The sequence below is a fragment of the Jaculus jaculus genome, chromosome 4 (assembly GCF_020740685.1).
Source record: "Jaculus jaculus isolate mJacJac1 chromosome 4, mJacJac1.mat.Y.cur, whole genome shotgun sequence".
In the NCBI taxonomy this organism is placed as follows: Eukaryota; Metazoa; Chordata; class Mammalia; order Rodentia; family Dipodidae; genus Jaculus; species Jaculus jaculus.
In genome coordinates, this window is record NC_059105.1 from 85778515 (window position 1) to 85803267 (window position 24753).

At 34.3% G+C, this 24753-nt stretch overlaps 1 protein-coding gene across 1 annotated transcript in view; it reads right to left on the reverse strand.

The window, feature by feature from the left end:
• Positions 1-5489: 5489 nt before the first annotated feature.
• The window catches only part of Galnt13 (polypeptide N-acetylgalactosaminyltransferase 13), a 519646-nt gene continuing 500382 nt past the window's right edge, over positions 5490-24753 (reverse strand). Inside the window, exons 12-13 of the mRNA XM_004651848.2 lie at positions 19839-19973; positions 5490-7888 (exon numbers count right to left, since the gene is read on the reverse strand). Of these exons, the coding sequence (XP_004651905.1) occupies positions 7748-7888; positions 19839-19973 (276 nt within the window). The 3' untranslated portion in view covers positions 5490-7747. The remainder of the gene's footprint in view (positions 7889-19838; positions 19974-24753) is intronic.

Sequence of the window (24753 nt, forward strand, 5' to 3'; positions counted from 1 at the left end):
GGATGGCTTAGTGGTTAAGGTATTCACCTGCAATGCCAAAGGACCTAGGATAAATTCCCCAGGACCCACGTTAGCCAGATGCATAAGGTGGTACATGTGTCTGGAATTTGTTTACAGTGGCCAGAGGCCCTGGAGTGCCCATTCTCTCTCTCTCTCTCTCTCTCTCTCTCCCTCTCTGTCAATTAATAAATAAAAATAAATGATATTTATTTATTTATTTATTTATTTATTTATTTATTGGGTTTTTCGAGGTAGGGTCTCACTCTGGTCCAGGCTGACCTAGAATTAACTCTGTTATCTCAGGGTGGCCTTGAACTCATGGCAACCCTCCTACCTCTGCCTCCCGAGTGCTAGAATTAAAGGTGTGCACCATCACTCCCAGCTAAACGATTTGTTAAAATGTAGTAAGTTATATAATGATCATGAACAGTTTCATATAAATTAATTTGAGCTTTGAATCTAATTGCACCCTTTGAAAAATGAATCACTAATAACAAATAGTATTAGAAATATTTTCAAAAAAATGCTCTAAAGCCTAGTACTACTGATTGTCATAGCTTATAAAGAGTTTGCTTTTCAATATGATAGACACTGAAAGCTGTGTAAAAATGTTCATATTAGCCAGGTGTGGTGGTGCACTCCTTTAATCCCAGCACCCAGGAGGCAGAGGTAGGAGGATTGTCATGAGTTTGAGGCCACCCTGAGACTCCATAGTGAATTCCAAGTCAGCCTGGGCTAGACTGAGACCCTGCCTCGAAAAACCAAAACAAAAAAAAAGAAGTTAATATTAGATTTTACTCCTGATAATTCTAGGTCCTCATAAAAGATAATTTAAATAGCTTTGTCCATCAAGATTCCAAGTTGGAGAATATATCTGTCTCAGGTTGCTCTCTTTTAAAATAATTTTTAAAATATTTTATTTATTTATGAGAGAGAGAGAGTAAATGGTCAGACCAGGGCTTCCACTCCCTGCAAATTAACTCCATGTTAACTACATGTTCCTTTTTGTGTATCTGGCTTTATCTGGGTCCTGGCAAAATGAACCTGGGTCCTTTGGCTTTGCTGGCAAGCTCCTCAACTGCTAGCCTTCTCTCTAGCCTCTGTTATAAATTCTAAGTCAATGACTTTTGAACCTATAGATTATATTCTATTTTATGGTACAAACAGAAACTGTAGAGGGAAAATGAGGGCAAACAAAATCCTACAGTGTCTAGATAAGTTTTTATTTGTTGAAACTATCCTTTGGCTCAGTTAGTCTTCTACATGGAAGAAACAAAAATGAACATGTTTTTCTCTTGTACTAATGCAGTTGGTATGTAGCTAACAGGCACTGTGTGAAACACTACTCAGTCTTATAGGAGACTGCCTTGAAGATATTCTTGAAGTGGGAATTTTTGGCTAATAATGATCTGTAGCTCAATGAGGCTGTAGCTCAGGTGATTCATGACCACTTGAGATGTCAGCTGCTCCCGAATCAACACTCTTCTCACTATGCTCTCATTGTGGGGCAGAACTGCATCTGGCTCTAGTGCAAGGAAAGAAAAACTGACCTGTTTCCCCAAGTAGACTGGCTGTTCGGTAAGTTGGCTGGCATTAGAATCTTCCCTCCCTTTCCCCTCCTTCCTTTCTTTTTTCATTTCCATTCCTTCTTTATTTTGTCTCCCTTATTTTATCCCATTTACTTTCCTTCTTTCTTTTAGCTTAGGAAATTAAGTGATCTTCATACCTTTATCTTGTCCTGATTATGTAAAGGCCTGTGACATTGTTGTTGAGCAATTGCTGTTCTGCCTGAAGGGCTCCCCCAACCATCACTCCCAGAGAATGTCATTCAGAATTCCAGGATTATAATTATGGAATCAGTTATGACCCAATGTATTCTGAAAAATAAGCTTTATCATGTATTTGCAGGCATTTTTAACTTTCCCGAGTCATGTTTACAAGACCAGGAGAATTAGCTTCCAATCATTTCACAATAAAAATATTAAAGATTAATATGATAAATAGTTTAAACAATTCAATGCTTCCATTGTAAACATTTCAGATATTAAAGTTGTAATGGCACCACATTTTCTTACTGCTAAGAGATAACCATAGACAATTTTTACAGAATACTATAGTTGTTTATCTACTTGAAATACTACCAAGATTTATTTTGAAAAAAGACAACATATACCAAATGACAACTAAATTGAAATATTTTAATTCTATAAAATGTATAAATATTTAAATTTACAGAAAGAGTGCAATTATACCATTTAGTAATGCTTACAATTTTTAAAACATTTTATTTTTTTATGTGTAATTTACTTGTCTAAATGTTGAAGAACTGTGTGTCAAGCCTATCTAAGCATTTGCGAAGTGACTTTGCTCTAGCTGGGATTTCATGACATAGAAAACAAAAGCTCCCACTATCTCTCTAAAGAAAGTCCTATGACAACCCTTTGCTCTTTCTACCTGGTTCTATTGGCAGCTGAAAGTCCACCATGAGCTAAGCCATGGATTCTTCATTTTTTATACCAACTGAAGATGAAATTTTCACTTATGAAGAAGAAGTGAATATAACCTTAATTGTCTAATTGTTTTATTCTAATTCATCAAAAGAAAACTAAGTGATTTATTTTCTTTCAGTACAGCAAAAAGTCAAACTATTTTGTATAATGATTATATAATTGTATCAGAAGTGGACTTTCTCTTAAAAATAGTTGGCAGAAGACTTCCATGAGTTATTATTTTCTCAGAGGGGTTTTACAAATAAATACAATGAGTATTTCCTTTAGAATTTATTGAGCGATATAAAACAAAAGTTAGTTACAAATTTACACAAGTATTTAAAACACATTATTGATGTTCATTCAACACCTTAGCCTCATATTATAGCTTACATCATAACACTGTGAACATGGGGTAGTCAAACCAGATGCACCTGTGAAGTACGCTGTCTGAGCTTTTCCATTACTTAGTTGACATATTAGAAGAAATTATGGGCAGTGGTTGAATTCTCAATTCACAAACTTCCTCAAGACAATTGAATTTTTGCTGCTCAAATAAACTGCAAAATTTATCAAAAAGATGGTAGCTTGTGGATGGTGACACATTCAGTAAAATCTGAACTTTCTCAAATTCCTTATATTTGTAAAATCAAAATACTTGTAACTTAGGAATGCATACATGTTTTTCTTCTTCCAAGACTAAAGTTTGCATTCATAGATGAGAGTATCATAGTTGTGACTATATATGATCATCATTTCTCAAATGATATAAACAATGTGTGGTTGAACAAGCCAGTATTTTGAGTTTTACTGAAGCAATTTATAGTATATTCCTAACCTTCCACCAATTTTTTTAAAAGAAGTTAAAGGGAAGTTCTGCTTTTTCTATTGTAGTAGTTTACTTTCTTCTTGTTTCTGTTTCTTTTGCTTTGTTTGTTAAGCACTGAGGTAAAACCCCAACAGGGGGAAGCCCTGTCAACTGATTACCCTGCAATCTTCAGAGCTGACTGATGGGCAACTTATCCCGCATTCACAGTAATAGATGGTCTAAAGCTTTGCACAAGCTATATCACCCTTATTTTCAACTGGAAGAAAATTACAAAGAAAACAGAGAAGATGTGCTACCTAAGTTGCTACTGATGAGGCCCAGCTTTCTTGTTGAACCCAGTTCTCCCTATGATGCTCTGTGGTGCTATTAATATGCTGCTTTCAGGAAATCTATTTTTGCTGCAGGTCTTTATGTATTGCCTGTGGTCCTCTTTCATAAAACTAATTTTAAGAATGAAAAATAGTAAAAGTCTGGATATTCCTAAAGAACCAATATCATAATAACAGAATTTTAACGAAGACATTTTTCACCATCTTGAATTCATGCATAATGCTTTAGCAATAGTGCCAGAAGTACTGGCAGCATAGATTTTAGCTGTGATTCTTGGATAAACTTTGATAAACTCAATGTCTGGTTCAAAGAAAAACTAATGATGGAACATCTATAATGCCTTTTTAGTTTCTTTAACCACCTTTTGGTAATATACTTGCACAAATATAATAAACTTTCTAATTGCCATCATGAAATCATGAAAATGTGTATGATTTTTAACAGAAATGTCATAACTCTTCCCTAAAAGTTGAAATCTTAGCCCTTCTAGTGGCCATTGAACACAAGTAAAAACATCAAAACTAAAATTATTTGTAGCTTTATGAAGCAACTTATATAATGTAGCAGCATTTTATAAAATGGCATATTGCATTTGCATAAGGCAGGATATTGCATCACACAGAATAACATATAAGCATACCGTAATATGAAGGATTTAAGAGGGAAAATTATCCTTTGGAGACAAAGCTATGAAATTTCTGCAGAAACATGTTACTGGACCTTGAAATTGTACATTCCGAAAGGGGATACAGTAGCACTGGACAATGTTAACACACACTTTTATGTTTATCATTTCAAACAATATACACTGTGCTGAGAAATGTACAGCATTTCAAGTGGAAATTACCCAGTGGGAGAAAAAAAAATTCACAGAAGACCTTGTCTTAAAAGACTTAATGGTGCTGGTCATGTAGCTCAGTGGTGTAATGCTTGCCTAGCATACATGTGGGATTGGACTGAATCCACAGGGGGAAAAAAAAAAGATAAATATATCAAAGGATTGAAACTACCAGGTATGTGATGTGGGCATGGGAAACAAGAAATAGGCTTATGTAAATTTATAGTGTGTAAGAGGTGCATGAAATACAGAGGACACGCAAGGCCAGAGTTGCTGCACATACAAGAAAATACTTGAATAGACCAAAGGAAATTCATTGAACAACCCCTGTAGTACAAAGAGAAACAACACTAAAGCAGAAATTTGCTTGAGAGCCAGAGCAGACCAAAAATAACTGAAAAGTGGTAATAGATAAGAAATATAACCAGGGATGTGTGTGTGTGTGTACATGTACATGTGTGGAAGGTGTGAATATATATAAATATGTGTGATATGAGTGAATATGGATAAGAAGACATCATGAATGACTTGAAGAACATCAGAGAGAGAGAGAAATAAAATTAATTGGAAGATTATGTGCATAAAATTATAAAACCAATTTCATATTTAGTAGTATCATTTCATCTGTTACATTGAGAAAAACTGTGGCATTGAGACAAGGATTAGCAAAAGTGAGATATCAAATTCTATGCATATTGAATAAAATAAAAAGTTCAGAGGTAGTGATATATCATGGGTATGGTAACAAATTATTGGTCACATATAGCATCAAATGAATTATGATGGGATAAAGTTGAAAGAGAAGTCAATAATGACTTCTGGTTTTTTTTTTTTAATCTCAACATCCAGAAGGTTAAAGTAACAATACAGATGAAAAGAGACCACAGAAGAGTATAAAATGAAATAATTTGAAAAATGTTAATCCATCAAGCTGCTTAGAAAAAAAATATAATCTTTATATATAGATAATCTTTATATATATATATATATGATAAATGCATTTATTTAATGGCTAATAATGGTTTTAATTGTCTGTGCTGAAAACATTTTTTAAAATGTTTTTCAGTTTGGGGTATTTTATGTCACATTATTTTCCTTTTAGATACTATGTCTCCTATCCAAACTCATGAAAAGTCTCTGAAATTCTTCTCCAGCATGAAATTCATGTAGTTTTAGGTTTTCCTGTACTTTTAAGTATTTCATAATAAACTTGGAATTACATAAAATGCTGCTGAAATACTTTAAATATATTTTTTCTGAAATAGCTATGTATGTATTTTAAATTGCATTGACAACTTTCTAAGTAATATGCTTTTAGACTGATGAATTTAAAATAAATGGGCATACTCATACTATATAAATAAATCCTTGAGCATTAATGCTTTTTATGTTTAAGGTAAGTGGTGTGCAGGGACATGTCACACAGTTTTGCTTGGCACAAGAAGAACATGGGAGTATAAAACAGTGAACATGGAAACAGATCATCCTCAGGCTTTGGTTGACTTGAAGGCCATATTTAATTTAAAGTTGTTGTTCACTGCCTCTCGAGGGCATGGATTCCTATATGTTTGCTGTAAATTACTGTTTATACTCAGAAAAAAAATGACTTGCTGTTTTAACTTTTGTCTACTATTTTAGAAATATAGGTATTCCCAGAGAATTTGATATACTGAAGGTTGACACTTTAAGCAACAAACTTGAAAAAATTCAGATTGTAGAATTCTCTAGAACTATAGCAATATACAGTTAAAAGGGTAAGGAATGTCTACTGGGAGAATAGCTTAATATTTTACTTTTTTTTAAAAGAGTTTACCATTTTATTATTAAGTAGTATGTTTGTAAGTGAGTAAGAGAAAGAAAACACAGCAAGACAAAGATAGTGTTTTGAAAAGTGAAGTGAAAATGATTAATACTTTCTATAAGAGCCTTTAAAATAATGACAAATGTAAAAAAATGAATCTGCTCCTACATCTCTTCATTCCCTTCTTACCCAGAAATTTCTCTTAGCTGCTAAGAAAACAAAACATATATTAAGAACAATTTTATGGACATTTGAAATGGTGTCAAATACATAAAGAAGTTTATCAGTAAATATGTCCCTGTTAGATTTTTCTTCCTTTTCATTCCCTCTTCTCATGTACTTTTAACAAGGGGTCTGAAGGTAGAAATAATATATGAAGTTTGTTTGGGCCATAGCTGATGGAAAACATATCTAAAAATTTAGTTAAAATAAGAATTTAATGAATTGTCTTGAGTTCAGCCTCCTGGTGATGAAAATGTTAGATTTTATAGAAGAGCATTGAAAATCAGATAGTAGTATACTTTTTATAAAATACAAAATATAAATTATAACATTGACAAGTAGTATCTCTAAATCAGAAAGAATAAAAAAATTAGGCCTAGAATGTTACCCTTCACTTACAATTCTGCACAGCATTAGAAAGAAACTGTGTCCTCACTGTGAAGAGAAAAGGAAGAGCAGAATTTACCCAGACAAAGACAGTACTTAGAACTGAAGTCTGACGTCAGCCCTCAGCAAGACGACTCAAGCTCCTGTGAAAAATAACTGCATCCCATGCAAAATAGCTCTCACCATGGTGGTGGGCATTTACCTTTATCTTGTTCTCCTGAATACCTTATTTCATTTGAACTTAACTTTATGATTTATATTGAATTTTTTAAATTACATATGCACATATTTTAATGTGATATTTTCATAATCTATGAATCAAGTCTCTCACTTATTTTTTCCTGTTATAAAATTTGGTATCCAATAGTTTGTGTGATGCTTCAGCACTAATAATTTGTATGTGGTCTCATTGTTGACATAGAAAGTTGACATTGATCCACAAAGTTCCTATATAAAGAGTGCATTTATAAAGAATGAGTTGATAACATGTAAGATATTTCATAAGGCATTTACATTATCCCTCTTTCAATCACCAACAATACAAAATAAACAACTCCAAGCAAGGCTGTAGCATGAGAGAAAGATATTTCATGTAAAGCAAACACAAGGATTTTTTTCCAAGTTGTTTGAATGTTTAATAACAATTTGCTGCTGTCGTTTATGTGCTTCTTGAGTCAGATACAAATTTTAGGAGGGAAATAAACATTCCTAAAAATGAATTATAAACAACTGTTTTAGAATACTAAAAGTAATTTTTTTAACTTTGAATTCAGCAAAGTTAATATTTCCCCTAACTGAAAGAATGGAAAAATGAAGGTGAAGACACTTTGATGGCTCAGGGGAAATGGTCTTCATGCCCCCAAGGTCATGTTCCTCAGCAGCCATTGTTGGGACCTGCTTCCACTACAGTCCTGCATGGTAGGCACCATTTTGTCTTCTTCAGAAGGTTCATCTAGACACTGGTTACTGTTAACATGTCTCAAGGTGAGTTTCTGTGAAAGACAACCAATGATCAGTGACCTTGCTGGCACATTAGATTAAATCTGCTCATAAGAAAATCCTTTGTGATTTATAAATCATAACATAATGTGATGTGATATATGCATGGCTATCTCTAAATTATTAATATACCATTTGATGGCATTATCATTGTCTAATATACTTTCTTTCTTTGGAAATGGTTAAATAAGTTGGCTGACACTTAATATGGGTTGCTGAGAATTCAGGCTTCTTTGCCTGTTTATGAGCTAAAAGCCTCACTAAGGACTGTAACTATTAACAAGTTATTGAAGAAGCTTAGTTACCTTAGACATGTGTTATTTGAAAACCATTTGGTAAGCATACAAGTAGATATCACAGCTGTGACCCACATAAACAAAAATGATGCAAGATGTTCCTATGCCAAAATACTAAACAGAACAGAGTATCTGAGACATTGATTGTAGAACAGTGATCATTACAGCAATAGTCGATCTGTGTTAATTGATAGATTGATTATCACCTCCCATCTGCAGTTTAGAATCTTAAAATGTCCTAGTAACAAGAAAAAGGGGGAATGCTCATCATGCTATGCTGTATTTTATTGTCTTCATAATTATGATAATGGCATCATGTTAACCAGTCATTATGCATCTTGACCTAGTGTGTTAGCCTTCACTGTTATGGTGATAAGATTTAAAATCACCATGGATTTGCACCCCTAGACATCTCTATGAGAGTGCTTGCAGAACAGTGGAGACACATTCTGAATGTGGATACCACTATCCCATGAGATGGAGTCTCCAACTGAGTCAAAAGGAGAAAGCAAGATAATCCATAACATTCACTGTCTGTTTCCTGAACACAAATGCAGTGTGACCAGCTGCTCCATGATTCTTCTGACACATTTCCTCATACTTCCCAGAAAAACATTCTAAGGTCTTAAGCTTTCAACTTGCTTATTATTTATCATTCTGCTTAGTTTCATGGATAATGCTTTGAACCATATTATATGAAAATCTCCTAACTCAAAGGGCTTTCATGTACGTGAGGTGTTTTACAGGTATATCTTGAAAATAGCATCCCAAATACATTTCATCGCAAATTATCAAAATTAAAACTAGACAGAATTTTAACCTCTTTTGGTTCTTGCTACTATATTGAAAGCCTGAGAATCAATACAGCTGTGTGTGTGTGTGTGTGTGTGTGTGTGTGTGTTAAAAGTAGTAGAAAACACCTGTCCTGTGTTTACATTAAACTGAAAACAACCTCGGTCTCACTGTTGAGACACAAGATGGAATGGAGTTGGCCTGTGGCAGATGTTTCCCAGACCTCAAGAAGGAAATTAAAAAGCCAAGAAATTAGAACTGAAAGAGATTTTATGATTTCGGCCTTTGTTATATGTTTTAACACATGGAATCAAAGCATTTACAGTAAAAATTAAAGGTTAACAAAGATGCTAAGAAGGCAACTGATTCATTATTTTTTCATTTTTAAATTTTGTGTGTGTGTGTGCGCACACACACATGTGGGTACACCAGGGCTTCTTGCCAACCGCAAACAATTGCTAGATGATTGAACCACTTTTGTGTTTGGCTTATGTGAGTGGCTTGAGTATTGAACCTAGGCCAGCAAACTTTGTAGCAAGCTAACTGCTGAGCCATCTTCCCAGCCCCCAAATGATATATTCTTCTGATGACAAGAAACTCAACCACCAGCCAGAGTGAAAATCATAGACATACAATTCAACACAATCAATCATTTTCCTAAATCAATTTTCCTAAATGAGTTATAGTAAGAATCCACAAAACCCCATCATTTCTTTTATAAGCCTGAGATAATTTGTATAAATGCTCCTTTAAAAAGTCATTTACCATGGCATGTCTGTATTAGATTTTAAAAAGGAGTATGATTTCACTCACATTGAGTAGATTCCTGCCTCTTGACCTATACAGAATGCAATGCCATTACAGTATTCTGCACACTGATCATACAGATTAACTGTTTAGATCAATTATCTCGGGACACACTGGAACACAGATCGGTGCATTATTAAGAATTATGTCAAATAAGTTGTTATTAAGAATTACATTGAATAAGCTGTTAATGACACGAGTAATGACAGTTGAAATTTTCTAGTATCATTTTTTAAAATGCATATATATTTTCTTTGGAAGAGTTTATTACTAGTCATAATTCACTTCTAAATACATAATGAACAACACCAAACCTCTCTGATTAAATGTAATAAAGTAGAAATCTAGATATTTTGTCTTCAGATAGACAAATGTGAACTCCTCTTATGTCTCTTACTGGCTGTGAACACTTGGACAAGCCACACAGGTGAAGAATCAGATCTTTTGTCTGTCAGAAATGCTGAGCTATATTTAACAAATGCTTACAAATCCCCTTTCCTGTTCTGTTTAACAATTTTAACATTAGTAAATAACTCTTGTCCTTTGGCCAGTATCAAGTAAGGGTTAACTATGTTTTCCAGCAACTGACTTATGGTAAAAATGACCTGTAATCAATAAGTGCCTCTTTATTTATAAAAGGTCAAATGAATCTCTGATATGAAACCAACTGTGGGCTTCTCTTAGTGTACAGGCTTGTAACACTGTATGCCCCATTAGGTTCCTGGGTGCTGGGCCTGTAGGGTTATTCTAAAGGTAACATGTATTGTGAGGATAAGGGGATTAAATGTGGATGATCTCCTTGTCTGTCTAATGTAGATTTCATGACCTTGCACAAGGATGCCACCTGTGGAGAGGCTAGCTTCAGAAGGCTGAAGTTCTGCTGTGGGGCATGCCAGTTTTCCTGTTGAGATAAGTAAACTGTGGTTTCTATCCTCAAACCTTGTGATAGTCTTTTGAGATTAGATGTTTAGTTAATATTAAAATTCCCTGCTGGGCATTACATATACTAGGTGTGGTTGCTTTGAAAACCAACTTAAAATTCTCATGAGCTAATTCATTCTGTATATGTTTTCTTTATACAAATGTCTGGACTGGACTCTTCCAACTTTCCCATTCACATTGGGAATGCTCTTGTGTCAAATGCAGTTCTAATGTAACAGTACTTGTTTCATACTCTGTTCTCCAGGCTACCTTTCTTAGCTGTGTCATAAGCAGTCCAAGCTCAGTTGTGCCCTCCACTAACAGTTTAAGCTGGCTAACCAGACTCACCCAACCCCCACCAACCCCACCATATACAGATACCTGTGTTCTAACAGTCATGGGAGGAACAATGTAAAATCAATTATATTAGACAGAAGTCATCTAAATCCAAAAATTATGTCATATTTTTATTCACACTGTTTTCAAAATCCCAAGTCAGTTTCTTGACTGGAACTGAATAATGATTCATTTGTTCTTTACTGATAAAATAACCACAAACTGTATACAGAAGAAACAAAATATTTTATTATAATAAATACATTGTCTAACAAGCCACAGTGAAATGCTCACATATTATATTCTTCATGACATTGTTGAACTTGCTTATTAATTCTTTAGTAAAGCATTTGTCTAGTGTTTTAAGATAATATGATGATAAATTTATGAAAGATACACACATATAACTAAATTAGTTGAACAAAACAAAAAAATTAAATCATATCAGTGTTCTAAAATAATTCATTTTACTTATATGACATGTTTGTCATTTTTCACCTGTGATAGAATCATTTCTCATAAAGACATGATAATAGGCTGAGAGAAAAGAAAAACTATTCATACGTTTGACCAATTATAATCATAGACATATATGTTTAAAATAAAAACTGGATGACTTTTTTTTTGTTTTGGTAAACCAACCACTACTTAATAGATCTAGTCTTAAAACTAATGAATAGCTATGAAATAGAAACACAGAAAATAACCTTATAGACAAACAGAACATAACATTCTGTTTTTTTTTTTTTTTTGGTTTTTCGAGGCAGGGTCTCACTCTGGCTCAGGCTGACCTGGAATTCACTATGAAGTCTCAGGGTGGCCTAGAACTCACGGTGATCCTCCTACCTCTGCCTCCCGAGTGCTGGGATTAAAGGCGTGCGCCACCACGCCCGGCTTATAACATTCTTAAATATGCAGATTTTAGTGATCAACAAAACAGATGAATTAAAATAATTTAATAAACTGCACACACAAACCTCTGAAAATTATCAGGGAAAGTAATCAATAATATTTCCAAAAATATTTCTGAATACTTCTGCTCTTGTATAGTTTCTTAGTAGCCATTTTTGCAAAGCGTTATCATTACACGTTTCCACAATAGGAAGCTGTGAGCCATCGGCCACTTTGATTATTGAGAGGCAGGACTGGGTGATTATATGAAGAAGAGTATGCGTCTGTTTGACAAAGAAAATAATGCATAATGACAAGATCAAGTACTAAGGCAATAATAAATCATTCTGGGCTATATACAGTCTCTATTAGAGGAGGATGGAAGACATATGTCACAATGATTGCATCTAGGAAGCTGTTAATGGTATGCTTCAAATGGCTTTACTACCAACTGCAGTGAGTAGGAGCAAGTGGAGATAGGACAGAGATAATTAAGAAGGGTGTATTCACTATGAAACACTGAAATATTGTGTGCAAAAAGTTTGTTCTGGTTAGAAAGATATTTTCAATGTTTTATTTATTTACGAGAGAGAGAGAGAGAGAGAGAGAGAGAGAGAGAGAGAGAGAGAGAAATAGGGAGGGAGAGCGAGAAAGAGAGAGAGGAGAGAGAATAAGAATGAATATGGGTGCATCAGGGCCTCTTGCCACAGCAAATAAATTCCAGATGCTTGTGCTACTTTGTACATCTGGTTTGGCATGGGTGTTGAGGAATTGAAACTATGCCGCCAGACTTTTCATGTAAGCACCTTTAATGTCTGAGCCATCTCTCCAGCTATAGCATATAGAATAATTTCATTCTCATAATCTAGTGATGAATGTTTCACATTAACTGAGTTTTTTTGTGAATGGATATTCAAAACAGTTGTTCATGCCATAGTGTTTTCTATCATAGTCATTGGTGTCTTCATTCCTTTGCTTTAACTTGAGTGGGCACCAGGTAAAATTGGGGGATAGTTTATCTTTAGGACTCTCATTAGTTGGCACAGTGTGCTATTCAAACTGTTCCTATCTAAGTTCTCATTGACTGGATGCTTTTAGGATTCCACATTCACATTAGTTATTAATTACAAAGTTAAAGAAGGGAGCAAACAGAAAAAAAAATCAACTTTATTTAGGTTCCTAACTTGATTAAATTTCTTCCAAATATGAAAATTATTTACTTGACTTTATCTGTCCTTCTATATAGGTCCCTGGCAGAAGCATGAGCTTGTGAGAAGTCACAGAGGTGGCTAGTGATATTACCAAGCCAAGGTCAGTCCATGGGAAATATTGAATAACTTAGGTGATTGAACAATTCTGTGAAAGGCCAGTGCAAGAAATATATTCTGTTAAAGGAAACTCCATTTCTTGGGCAGAGTAATGGATACAACTGTTGGATTTACAATATCACAATTTATATTCTATAGTAAAATGGTCTATAAATAGCTTATACTGGTGTAAGGCATCATAGCTTGCCAAAACATCATACTTTCAGTTATATAATTTGATGGGCATCCTTAAATAAATGTATATGTGTATATACTGTTTGAAGTTCTAGGCAATACCATCCTCCGCTCTCAATTGATTTTCTTTAATGCTCTGAAATTTTCTTAGTAAATGTCATGTGAACATAAAAGTTATAGCATTAAGAACTATGTGTGAATTCTGTGTATCATAAAAAGGAAAAAATGAATTACAAGGTTTCTCCTGGAATCAGAAAACCAAAAATTGATTTTTCTTAATAAATCATGGTCAGGGAAAGTGACTGCAAGTAATGGTATAATACACACATTTCATAACAAACAGTTATAATATTTTCTCCAGAAATGTGTATATGTAACCATGAAAATTGAGTAACTTACATACTAGGTTAAAAAGCTAAGTTCAAAAGAAAAGCTAGATATCTCAATTCCATTGATGCAAAAATCATGTTTTATGTTTAAAAAATCCACAAAACAGTTTTCTTTGCTTGAAAACAGAATATGACTTACTTATTTTTCTGAGTCTTCTGGCTAGCCAAGAGAGTGAATATTACTATCACTATCTTATGTGCTTTCTACTAATTTTATCGTATGTCTATTAATAAAATTGATATGTAAGGTCATAAAATTAAATATCTTCTATTTATACACTTGGAATCTTTCATATCATTAAAATAATCTAAAAAGTACTACTAAGAAATAAAATTAAGTTTTCCATTTGTGATGAAAGCCTTTTGCCATCTTTGAATATCTGTCATTCTGTAGAAATGATTCGTAGAACAGAAATTGAAATTCAAAGGTAGGGACATATTACCTCAGAAACATCTGTGACGATAATGTAGGAACAGCAGCAGAAGCTATGGCTTCTTACACCTGCCTGAATGTGGAAAGAGTGATAGTGACACTCTACCTTCCCATGTTCTGTGCACTCCTGGCTAAAACTAGGGTCCTTTTTTCCTTTTAACAGATCAAAAGTAAATGAATTTAAAATGTTATGAAATAATTTTATCAATTAACATTTAAAAAATGTTCATTGGCTATCTATATTACTATGATGTTTATTCAAGTCTTTGAATGTTTTCATACTTGGTGTATAATTTTTTTTCTTTTTAAAATTTCATTATTAAACATAATAGTTCTTTGTCAGATTTTTGTCAATTGCCTTATTAAGATGCTGTCACTGTCATTCAGATGTGTAGGCAATGTTATATGCAGGCTGAAATGTAGGCACCTGATAAATATCTTTTCCTATTGGGATATTTAAAAAATTTAGGATAAAAGGGTGGAATGAGTACAAAGTTACTACTATTTTTATTTAGAGTATGGTATGACTTAATAATCCTTCTCTAAAATGTAAGGCATCATTTTCTAGAATACATAGAAATTTAATCACACTATTTGAGATATATAAGAAAAATGATGTCTATAAACACATACGTGTAAATTTTGCTATATAAGTATGTCATGAAGAATCTACTCTCAGGTTGGAGAGATGGCTCAAAGGTTACAGCATTTGCCTGAAAAGCCTAAGGAGCTGGGCTTGAATCCCCAGTACCCATACAAAGCCAGATGCACAAAGTAGCACATGCATCTGGATTTCATTTACAGTGGCTGGAGGCCTTGGATCACCCATTCTCTCTGTCTCTCTTCTTTCTATTTCTCTCTGCTTGCAAATCAATAAATAAGAACATTTAAAAAATAAAAAAAAAGAATCTACCTTTGTGAAGACACAATTACTACTTAAAGCTAAGTGGAATCAGACTTGGAAACAATGTGGGCAAAAAACTACAAACCATAATATTATAACATATAATAACAATACATTTCTGCTAAAACACAGCCAAATTGATTTTAATAAGCAATTAGAACTGACTGCAGAGTTGTTTTAAGAAATGATACAAATGTTCATTGGCATGCAGAAAGTCTAAAATAAAAGCAATAAATTCATGTTTCTACATATAAGGATAAATAAGAATGAATTTAGTGTAGATACTTAATATTCCAACAAATAATATGCTTCTCCAACTGACCAAGTATAGAATAGCAATTGTATAAAATAATATATGAAAGCTATTCAAAATATTAATTATGATCACTTGACAATGTGAACTATGCAGTCAGCAGAATGGAAGTATAAAAATCAAGTGTGAATGTTCAACAGAGGATCTATAAGCATGACACTAATCTAAAGACATGTCCATTCACTAATCTAAAGGCATGTCCATTCACTGACTCTAGTAAAAAATCAACTGTGGGGCATGGGAACATGAACAGATAATATTGTCTAAAGGTCACCACCCTCAAAAGGTAAATGTAGCCATTGTGTGAGTCACAATTCTACACAGGGACATGGCTGGGCTACATGTCTAGGTCACTTACCTTGAAATTATATTCCCATTTACCTGCTTTCTGATAAAGGTAAATAAAAGAGGGTGGTTACATAAGGTCAAAATATAAGCTTCTGTGTTTTCAGCAAATTCCAATCCAACATATTTACCTACTGGTAAAGTCTTTGTGCTGTGGTTCAGATCATTCATGAGACAGATATAGAATTTCTGACAAGTATTTTCTTAGTCAACTTCTCAGTCACATGAAAATCAGGTCTTATTTTTAGCCACATTTTTTCTCTCTTTTTTTTTCATTGTTACATAGTGTTTGTTGAGCATAAGTGCTCTGATCTAAAATTAGACTCCCACTGCTGCCAAGATGTTTAAAAGAGTTATTAAGTACACATATTGCAGGAAAATATAAATTTCAACTAGACTGGAACACAGTTGTAATATTCAAACCATATATAAATATGAATAATATGAAATTGGTAAGCAATGTACTTTAATAAAAATAATCTTTAGCATTGCCCAGTGTTGAGAAAAATACATTCACTCCTTTGATTAAGTGTGTGACAGCAGGCATTGCACAGCACTGAGGTGCCCGCGCAGTTTTTCATGATCTCATAGAATAGGTGCCTATCCTGTGACTTTGCCAGTGATTCTGATTGTCCTCAAATCAAACAGATGAAATCAGGAATAACCTGACAGCAAACTAAATCCATACTTGTGTTATTTACAAATAGTGAAGTGGAAAACCCCATATTGCAAATCTTTTTGCCAAAGATAGGCAATTCATTATCAACTTATGCTTAACTCCATTCAATGAGGAGAGAAAATTAGATATCAATTATACTATAAGAAATGACACCATCATAGTTGAGTGGTTTTAAGGTTGGTTGTTTTGTTATACAGACTACATTTACAACAGAGAAAAAAAACTTATCTATTATTAAAGAAAGAAGAAATTCTTATATGAATACATTCTTGTATTGTTAATAAATGTTAGATTTTGATTATTTTTAACACTGTTGGTTGTATGTTTAGCTTATTAGACCATTGCCATTATGTGCCAGTTACCTCAAAAGGCAAATTAGTGTCCTAGAGATATTGCTGAAGTCTGCGGCAGAAGCCTGGATATACACAGTGATAATGCATTTGCCCTATGCTGTGGTTTACTGGTGTGGAAAATATAGACGCTAATGACACTTGACTTATGTTGGAAGGAGAGAATAGGTAGAATCATAGCTTTATGCTAACTTTTTCCCTGCCTCTCCTTCTCATCTAGTAGTCAACAAAACCAATACAGCTTTTTTGAGGTTTCATGATTCTGTCTCCCTTTTGTCTGGAAGTGCCAGCATTTCTGCTCCTCTTAGAGTGACTACATGTGTAGAGCATTTCAGCTGTTCACACTGAGTTTCCAAGTTATACTTGGAACCAGTTTTCCTTGAAAATTTCATCAGGATCTGCACTCCAGCTCTGCTATGAGCAGGGCCATCTTCACTTTCTTTTAACCAAATTGGGAAGAACTTAAAGGTACCTTTCAGTTCTGTAATTCTCTCTCTTCCTAAATCCCCAATATTGTTCACCAGTGCATAAAAAGACTGTGAAGTTATTCAGAGGCCACTCTGTAGACCAAACTATAATGTGCATACTAATGAACTTTGGATTTTATTAAACCAGAACCCTGGATTTAATGTCTTAGGCCCCATCTCTTAAATTCTACTTTCTAAACAAGTCTGAGGTGATTTCATAAAAAAAAAAAAAAACAACCCTTATATCCTGTTTTCATTAAGAAGAGACTATATATATTTCAAGTAGAAATTTTGTGACAAAGTAGAAACTTTTTAGTCATAAGTGGTCCCATCATTCCCTTCCTCCTTGTCCTTACTCCGCTGAGGGCCCTCTTAGTGGGATTGCTGATATTCACTATGTAGTTGTAAGTTAGGAGTTATAAGAGCAGCAGTCTGTAATTATGGAGAGAGCTATGTCTGTGCGTATTCCCTCCCACACTGTTGTACTTACATTTTTTTCCACTCTCTCTTTCACAAACTTCCCTGAACCTTGGCAAATTCAATAAATTTCAAAAATGTATTTTCAGACAGGCAGTGCATTATTCTTTCAATTGTTTTATTCTTATATGATTTCTCTCCATTTTCAAGTGTTTCTTTTTAAATCTGGCTGCAATAACATTAGTTAAATAGAATAGCTCATTTTAAGTGTGAAAGCTGGAAATGATGGTAGAGTTATTAAGATGTGATTATTGTAAATATAATTAATATTTATGGAATATTTTAAACATTTTGTGGGTACCTAAAAAGAAAAACTAACATGTATCAACATATAGTGTTCTGAGGTACTGTAATATATAACCACTAAGTGTCCAAAAAAATAAAAAAATTAAATTAAGTAAAGCTCCATTTTTTCCACTTTAAAATGTCTTAGTAATCAATACCTATGCTACTGTTGGAAAACAGAAACAAAAAGTATGCACTAAATTATCAACGGTAGTGATTTAGAAAGGAAAGCATCAGTTATGTCTGTAGGAGTCACATATTTGAGTTACAGAAAAAGTTAAAGATTATAAGTAGCATGTTCACATCAGCGCCGTTTGATCTCATAGATCTATAAGTGTTTCCCATTCTTAATAAACATATCCTATATTTTCTTACTTGTAGCATAAGAGTTATAAAGGCCTGGGATTTGTAAGAAAACAAGTAGCAATAATAAAATGATCTATTTAAAGAAAACGCTTCTTGCAGGATTCCTTTTGTCTGTACACTTATCTCTTCATGTCTTCCTAGAACAGCTGAGTCTGAGAGAGGGTCTAGCACTATACATTTGCATTTAGTAGAGGATAAAGGGCTCTGATAATAGAAAAGAGTTGAGAAAACAAAGTAGTCAGATAAAAGTGGTCAAATATTAAGGAATAAAGTAAAATTAGAACACAGTGTTATCATTTGTGAGGGTTCAAGGTGTTTATCTTTAATGATGTTCGAGAAAAATGTCTGGGTCCCTAAGGGCTGGAAATATCATGCAAAATTTAAGCCCCAAATTAATCCTACAACACCAATTTCAAATCCTGTAAGAAATCATTTTTTTTCTGATATTCAACTTCATATAGCAAACTCAGGAAAATTAAAAAGGCCCTCAAAGGGTTATAAATAAACCTGGTTAAAATGCAACACTATCTGACAGTACCAGAAATTGGTTTTTAAATTTTTTTTTAAAGATTAAAAAAAATTCAGTGGTTCTTTTAAAGATTAAAAAAAAAAAACCTTCTGTGTTTCAGTGGAATGCTGTAAACCTTGTTTGCCTTGGTTATATTATTACATCTGGTAAGAAGAAAACTTTTTGTAAATAAATCACTGATCATTCAATGATGCCGGACATGTGACACATATGATCAAATTCACTGTGTTAAGAGGACGGAAGACAATGGCACTGTGCCTGAATGTCTTGCTGTTGCAGAAGAAAATATTTCTTTTTTCTTAGCTCCATCTGATGGCTAAACTGGTTATTACACTCCATGGGTGTAAATTCTCATCAGTGGTTTCATTGTTTTCTCTCTTCTCCATGAGAAAGGTACCTGCTTACCTGACCATATGCCTAAGCAGCTTATTAAATTCTGTAAAGCATTTATTATGGTAAATAGTAAAGAATTTCATGCTCTATTTCCAGATGTTCTTTAAATTTTAGGTTAAGTCTAAATATCAGAGAATACAAAAATATGAAATTTAAAATATAAAATCCATACACACACACACACACATTTATATATATAGACTTTATACATAAATGTGTATTTTCAAGCCTATATATAGCATATATTCATATATACTTCAAGCAAGCGTTACTTTCCCATTTGCCGAATTTACATTGGAAATATACATGAGGGGTGACAAAATTTAAGGAAATAAAAGTTATTATTCATGTTTCATAATAACTGACCATTTTGGGAAAAATATTTTCATGTGATAATGCAATTTTAGTATTACCAGATATTAGTGTTCATGCTAAAAGTAACTCTCTTTTTAAGAAAAAATACTATACCTCAGCATCATATTCCCATAGCTGATTTCCTCTCATGTGGTGGCATTTTAACATGATTACGGGTCCATTGAGTCTGGACACATCCAAGCACAAGTCATCAGTTCGGATTTCTTTGTCGGCAGTATAAGAAAACACCTAGAAATATAAAATTCATTGAATGAAATGATATCTACATCACAAAGAAGTAGCACTATCAGAGGAAATTTTCATGTCATTTAAGCATGTTTTGAAATTATTTCTGTTGTGTGCTCTTGAGAAAACTGTTTCATTGCTCTGTGCCTTTTGGACTCACCTGAAAAGTAGAGAAAATCTAACCTCCTTCATAAGATTTTAGTGAAGCTTTGATACACTACCTAACTGCAAGCTTATTTGCTCCCATTGCATTACATGCATGACATTTGCCTTAGAAGGTTTATAGGGGTTAATTAAGATGAAGATGATAATGAGCATAAATTTAATAGAAGGCCACCCTTATTCCCACTACCATAGGAGCCATTCAATGTTTTATTTTAGACAATGGCTGTACCTTGTAAGTTTTGTTAAATGTTGCTCACAGGCTTGCAAAGGTTGTAAAATTATCTTTGCAAGATCTCAATAGCAGTAGACTTATATACTCATATACTTATCTTTCTTACATGGTTTAGGCTAAGCTTGACTATATTAGACCTTTCCAAATATATAAGAAACATTAAGGAAGGCCATAGGCTTATTGTTACAGAATTAAAATAGAAGCAATAATTTTATTATTTTATGGTTATCATTAATAATTTATACATTGACTTAAAATTTTATGAAGGTTATTATGAGTGCAATTATAAAATTGTTTTCTTCTTTTAGCTATTCTCAACATGGTATAACATTATCTAGCTTTTTTTGTTCTTGAATGACCCAGAGTGTATAATGGGAAAGGTTCCCTAACAGTTTTTATTTCCTTCCAAAATGTGAAGAGGTCAGCTCCACAATAATTGATAAAGGCTAAAGCCCTAGTTTATACTCAGGACAAGTTTGTCTTGAAGAATTTGCCTCCACATTATGCTACTGTGGAAAATAAAATGTGGCCACAAGGCTGCAAAGCCTAAGAGGGAACCAACTCAGAAAAAAAATATTTTTAAGGGTTATATATTTTTAACAATGCAAAAATCTAAGTAAAAAATATAAAGATAAGTATTTGTGCCCTCACTGACTCAGTAATTTCAAAAACATCAACAACAATATTATTTAACTACATAGCTGTATCCTAAACTGAAGGAAAGGAAAGTTTATAGGAATTTCTTTAACTTCTGTAGAATTAGATTAAAATGGAAAGGTGCTAAAGAAATGGATCAGTGGTTAAGGCATTTGCCTGCAAAGCCTAATGATCTGAGTTTGATTCCCCATTACTGCTGTAGAGGCAGATGTAGAAAGTGACACATTCATCTGGCGTTCATTTGCAGGGGCTAGAGGACCTGGTGCACCCATTCATTTTGTCTCTCTTCTATCAGTCTCTGCTTGCAAATAAATAATTAAATAAATAAATAAAACTGACAAGAAATCTTCCACAATCTACACTGACCATTACTTTCCAATAGCTGGTATGATAATGGTCTAAGCAAGGTTTGTTCTTTGTTCTCTTTTAAACATTATAAACCCTAACTTTTAGAAAGTTCAACAGACTAGTCTACCATATTCTTTTCCCTCAAATTCTAATTCATTTCTGATTTGGTAGTGATCTTAAGTTGTTTACTTTAAGAAAGATATATTTGTTAAATGGTTTCTGATAATTATCATTCATCTACCTGTATTGATTTTTTTCTATATATCATTTATTTTTCTATATATCTCTATCAATCTATCATCTATATGTTGTAGTTACTTTCTCTTTGCTGGGACAAACATCTGACTAGATGTAGCTTATTGGAGGAATGGGTTTGTTCCAGGCTTACAGAATCCAGTAGAAACACAATGAAAGGCAGAAAAAGATGGATTGCTTCCGCAGTTGCATAGCAGAGCAACAACAACAAACAGCCAGCAAACATGAACAGCCAGAGCTCAAAATAGACTGTGAACACACCTTAGAGCTGGATTTCAAGATGTGCCCTTAGTGACACTTTCTCTAGCAGGATTCTGAAGACTTAACTAGGAAGCTTAACCTTAATCAAAAATCCCTGAGGCTATGTATCAGGGACATATATTTGCATTCAAACTATCACCATATACATACATACATACATACATACATACATACATACATACATACATACATACATACATACTGCAGTGGTTTGATTCAGGTGTCCCCCATAAACTTAGGTGTTCTGAATGCTAGGTTGCCAGCTGATAGAGATTTGGAAATTAACACCTCCTAGAGGCAGTGCACTGTTGGACGTGGGCTTATGGGTATTTTAGCCAGTTTCCCCTTGTCAGTGTTTGGCACACTCTCCTGTTGCTATTTTCCACCTTATGTTGGTCAGGGGGTGATGTCCACCCTCTGCTCATGCCATTATTTTCCCCTGCCATCATGGAGTTTCCCCTCCAGTCTGTCAGCCAAAATAAACCCCCCATTTTTTTTTCCCAACAGCTTCTCTTGGTTGTGTGATTTCTTCCAGCAATGTGAACCTGACTGTAACATTAAAGTTGGTATTAAGGAGTGGTATCATTTGTTGCTAGGCAAATAACAGTGTGGCATTGGTGTTTTGGCATTGCTATTGTCTACATTATGTTGGCCAAGGAGTGATATCTACCCTCTGCTCATGCATCATTTTCTCCAGCCATCATGGAGCTTCCCTTTGCATCTGTAAGCCAAAATAAACCCTTTTTCCCAAAAGCTGCTCTTAGTCTGGTAATTTCTCCCTGCAATGTGAACCTGACTGCAACACATACATACATACATACATGAGTGTGTATTTTAAATTATCTTTTTAGCTTTCTTTAGCCTTTGGCTTAGAAAAAAATGAAGTGTTGTCAATTTACTTGATTTGAAAGTAATATTTCCTGATAATGGGCACCTGTAAGTTGTACTTCATTCTTTCCTGACACTAATGTAAAATCTTGATTATTTTGATTTCTTACCTTGATAGTCTTATTTTTCATGTTTTATTATTCTAGGATAATTTTACTTCTTTCAATAAAATCAATATCAGTGCAAGTTTGTGCTAATGTGTCCTTGTTTTGATCTTGAAATTATTGAGTTCAATCTTAATTATGTATCCTATATATGTATTATCTTTTTATCATACTTATAACTTTTGTAGTTTGCATGTGTTCCCTACTATAGAAGGCTCATGAAAATCGCTTTACATTTTCTGAGACAGTCTTCACAAAATACTGGGAAAGGTCCACTACACAGTTGGGATTAGCAGTAGCTGGTATTTTGTCTTGTCCCAGTCTATTTCCAAGTAGTGGATTTGTATGTATATCCACCTTTTGACAATGAATTGTAAGACAGAAGTATTTCAGGGTTTGCTCTTGCCTATCTATGTCCACCCTTTAAATATCAGTTACTTTCTTATTGCTGTGACAAAATAACAAACAAGAAGTGGCCTATGGAAGACAAGGGGTTACTTTGGCATACAGTTTCAAGGATAGTTAATCCTGGCAGGGAGGGCATAGCTGTGAGTTTGAAGCAGAGCTTGGTTTATTCAATCCCCAGGTAGGAAGCAGATCATGTGATGAATGCTGAATATCCTTGTAGGTCTCTTCGTCATATACAGTCTAAGAACCCAACACATGAGATGGTAATGCCCACAGTTAGTGTGCATTGTCTCATCTCCACTAATCTAGAAAATCCTTCAGTGATGTGACAGTGATTTATTTCCATGATGATCCTAAATTTTGTGAAATTGGACTTTTTCAATAGATGGGAAGGTCTCATTCCTGATAACAGACTTCCCTGATACTTTCATCTAGCACTGGCTCCACATGTGTAGCTGTCTTCCCTCACCACTTCAGAGATTATTAGGTGGACAGCTGTGGTGGTTTGATTCAGGTGTCCCCCATAAACTTAGGTGTTCTGAATGCTAGGTTACCAGCTGATGGAAATTTGGTAATTAACACCAACAGGATGCAGTGTATTATGGGGCATTGGCTTATGGGTGTTATAGCCAGGTCCCCCTTGCTAGTATTTGGAACACTCCCTTGTTCCTGTTGTTCACCTTATGTTGGTCAGGGGGTGATTCCACCCTCTGCTCAGATCATCATTTCCCCCTGCTATCATAGAGATTCCTCTCAAGCCTGTAAGCCAAAATAAACCTCTTTTTCCCACAATCTGCTGTTGGTTGGGTGATTGCTACCAGCAATGTGAACCTGACTGCAACAGTAAAATTGTACCAAGGAGTGGGATTGCTACTGGACACCTGACCATGTGGCTTTGGCCTTTTGGAGCTGATTTTCAAGAGAAATGTGGAATGATTTAAAACCTTGGCCTAAGAGATGCCTTGCAGTGCTGTAAGCACAGCTTGATGGACTATTATGGTCAAAGTTGAAAGACTTGAATACACTAAGAGCTATGGACTGTGAGGTTTGGCTTTTGAGGGTGAGAAAGAGCTTTGTGTGGACTGGGCTAGAAGCAGTTTGAGAGGCTTGCTGTTATGGCCATGTCCTGAGAAGTTGTGCAAGGTTGCACTGTGTAGAAATGGACTGTTGTGAGCAGAGGGATACAGCACAGAAAAATGAAATCTTTGGACATAAACTGCTTCCCATTCACCTGAAAATTGAGAGATTACAACCATTGAGATTGGGCCAGCTGACTTTCACTGGGGCAACAGGAAGAATATAGAGTCTTTTGAAAGGGCCTGAATGCTCAAGGAGTGTCCTATTCTTCAAAGTCTGCTTTATTCCCCCATGGATTAACACATTGGCACCCTACCTCATATTGTGGAGTATAAGAAATGCAGAAAAGAGCGGGTCATTGAGTTTGCAACATGGTCTTGTGTTTTGG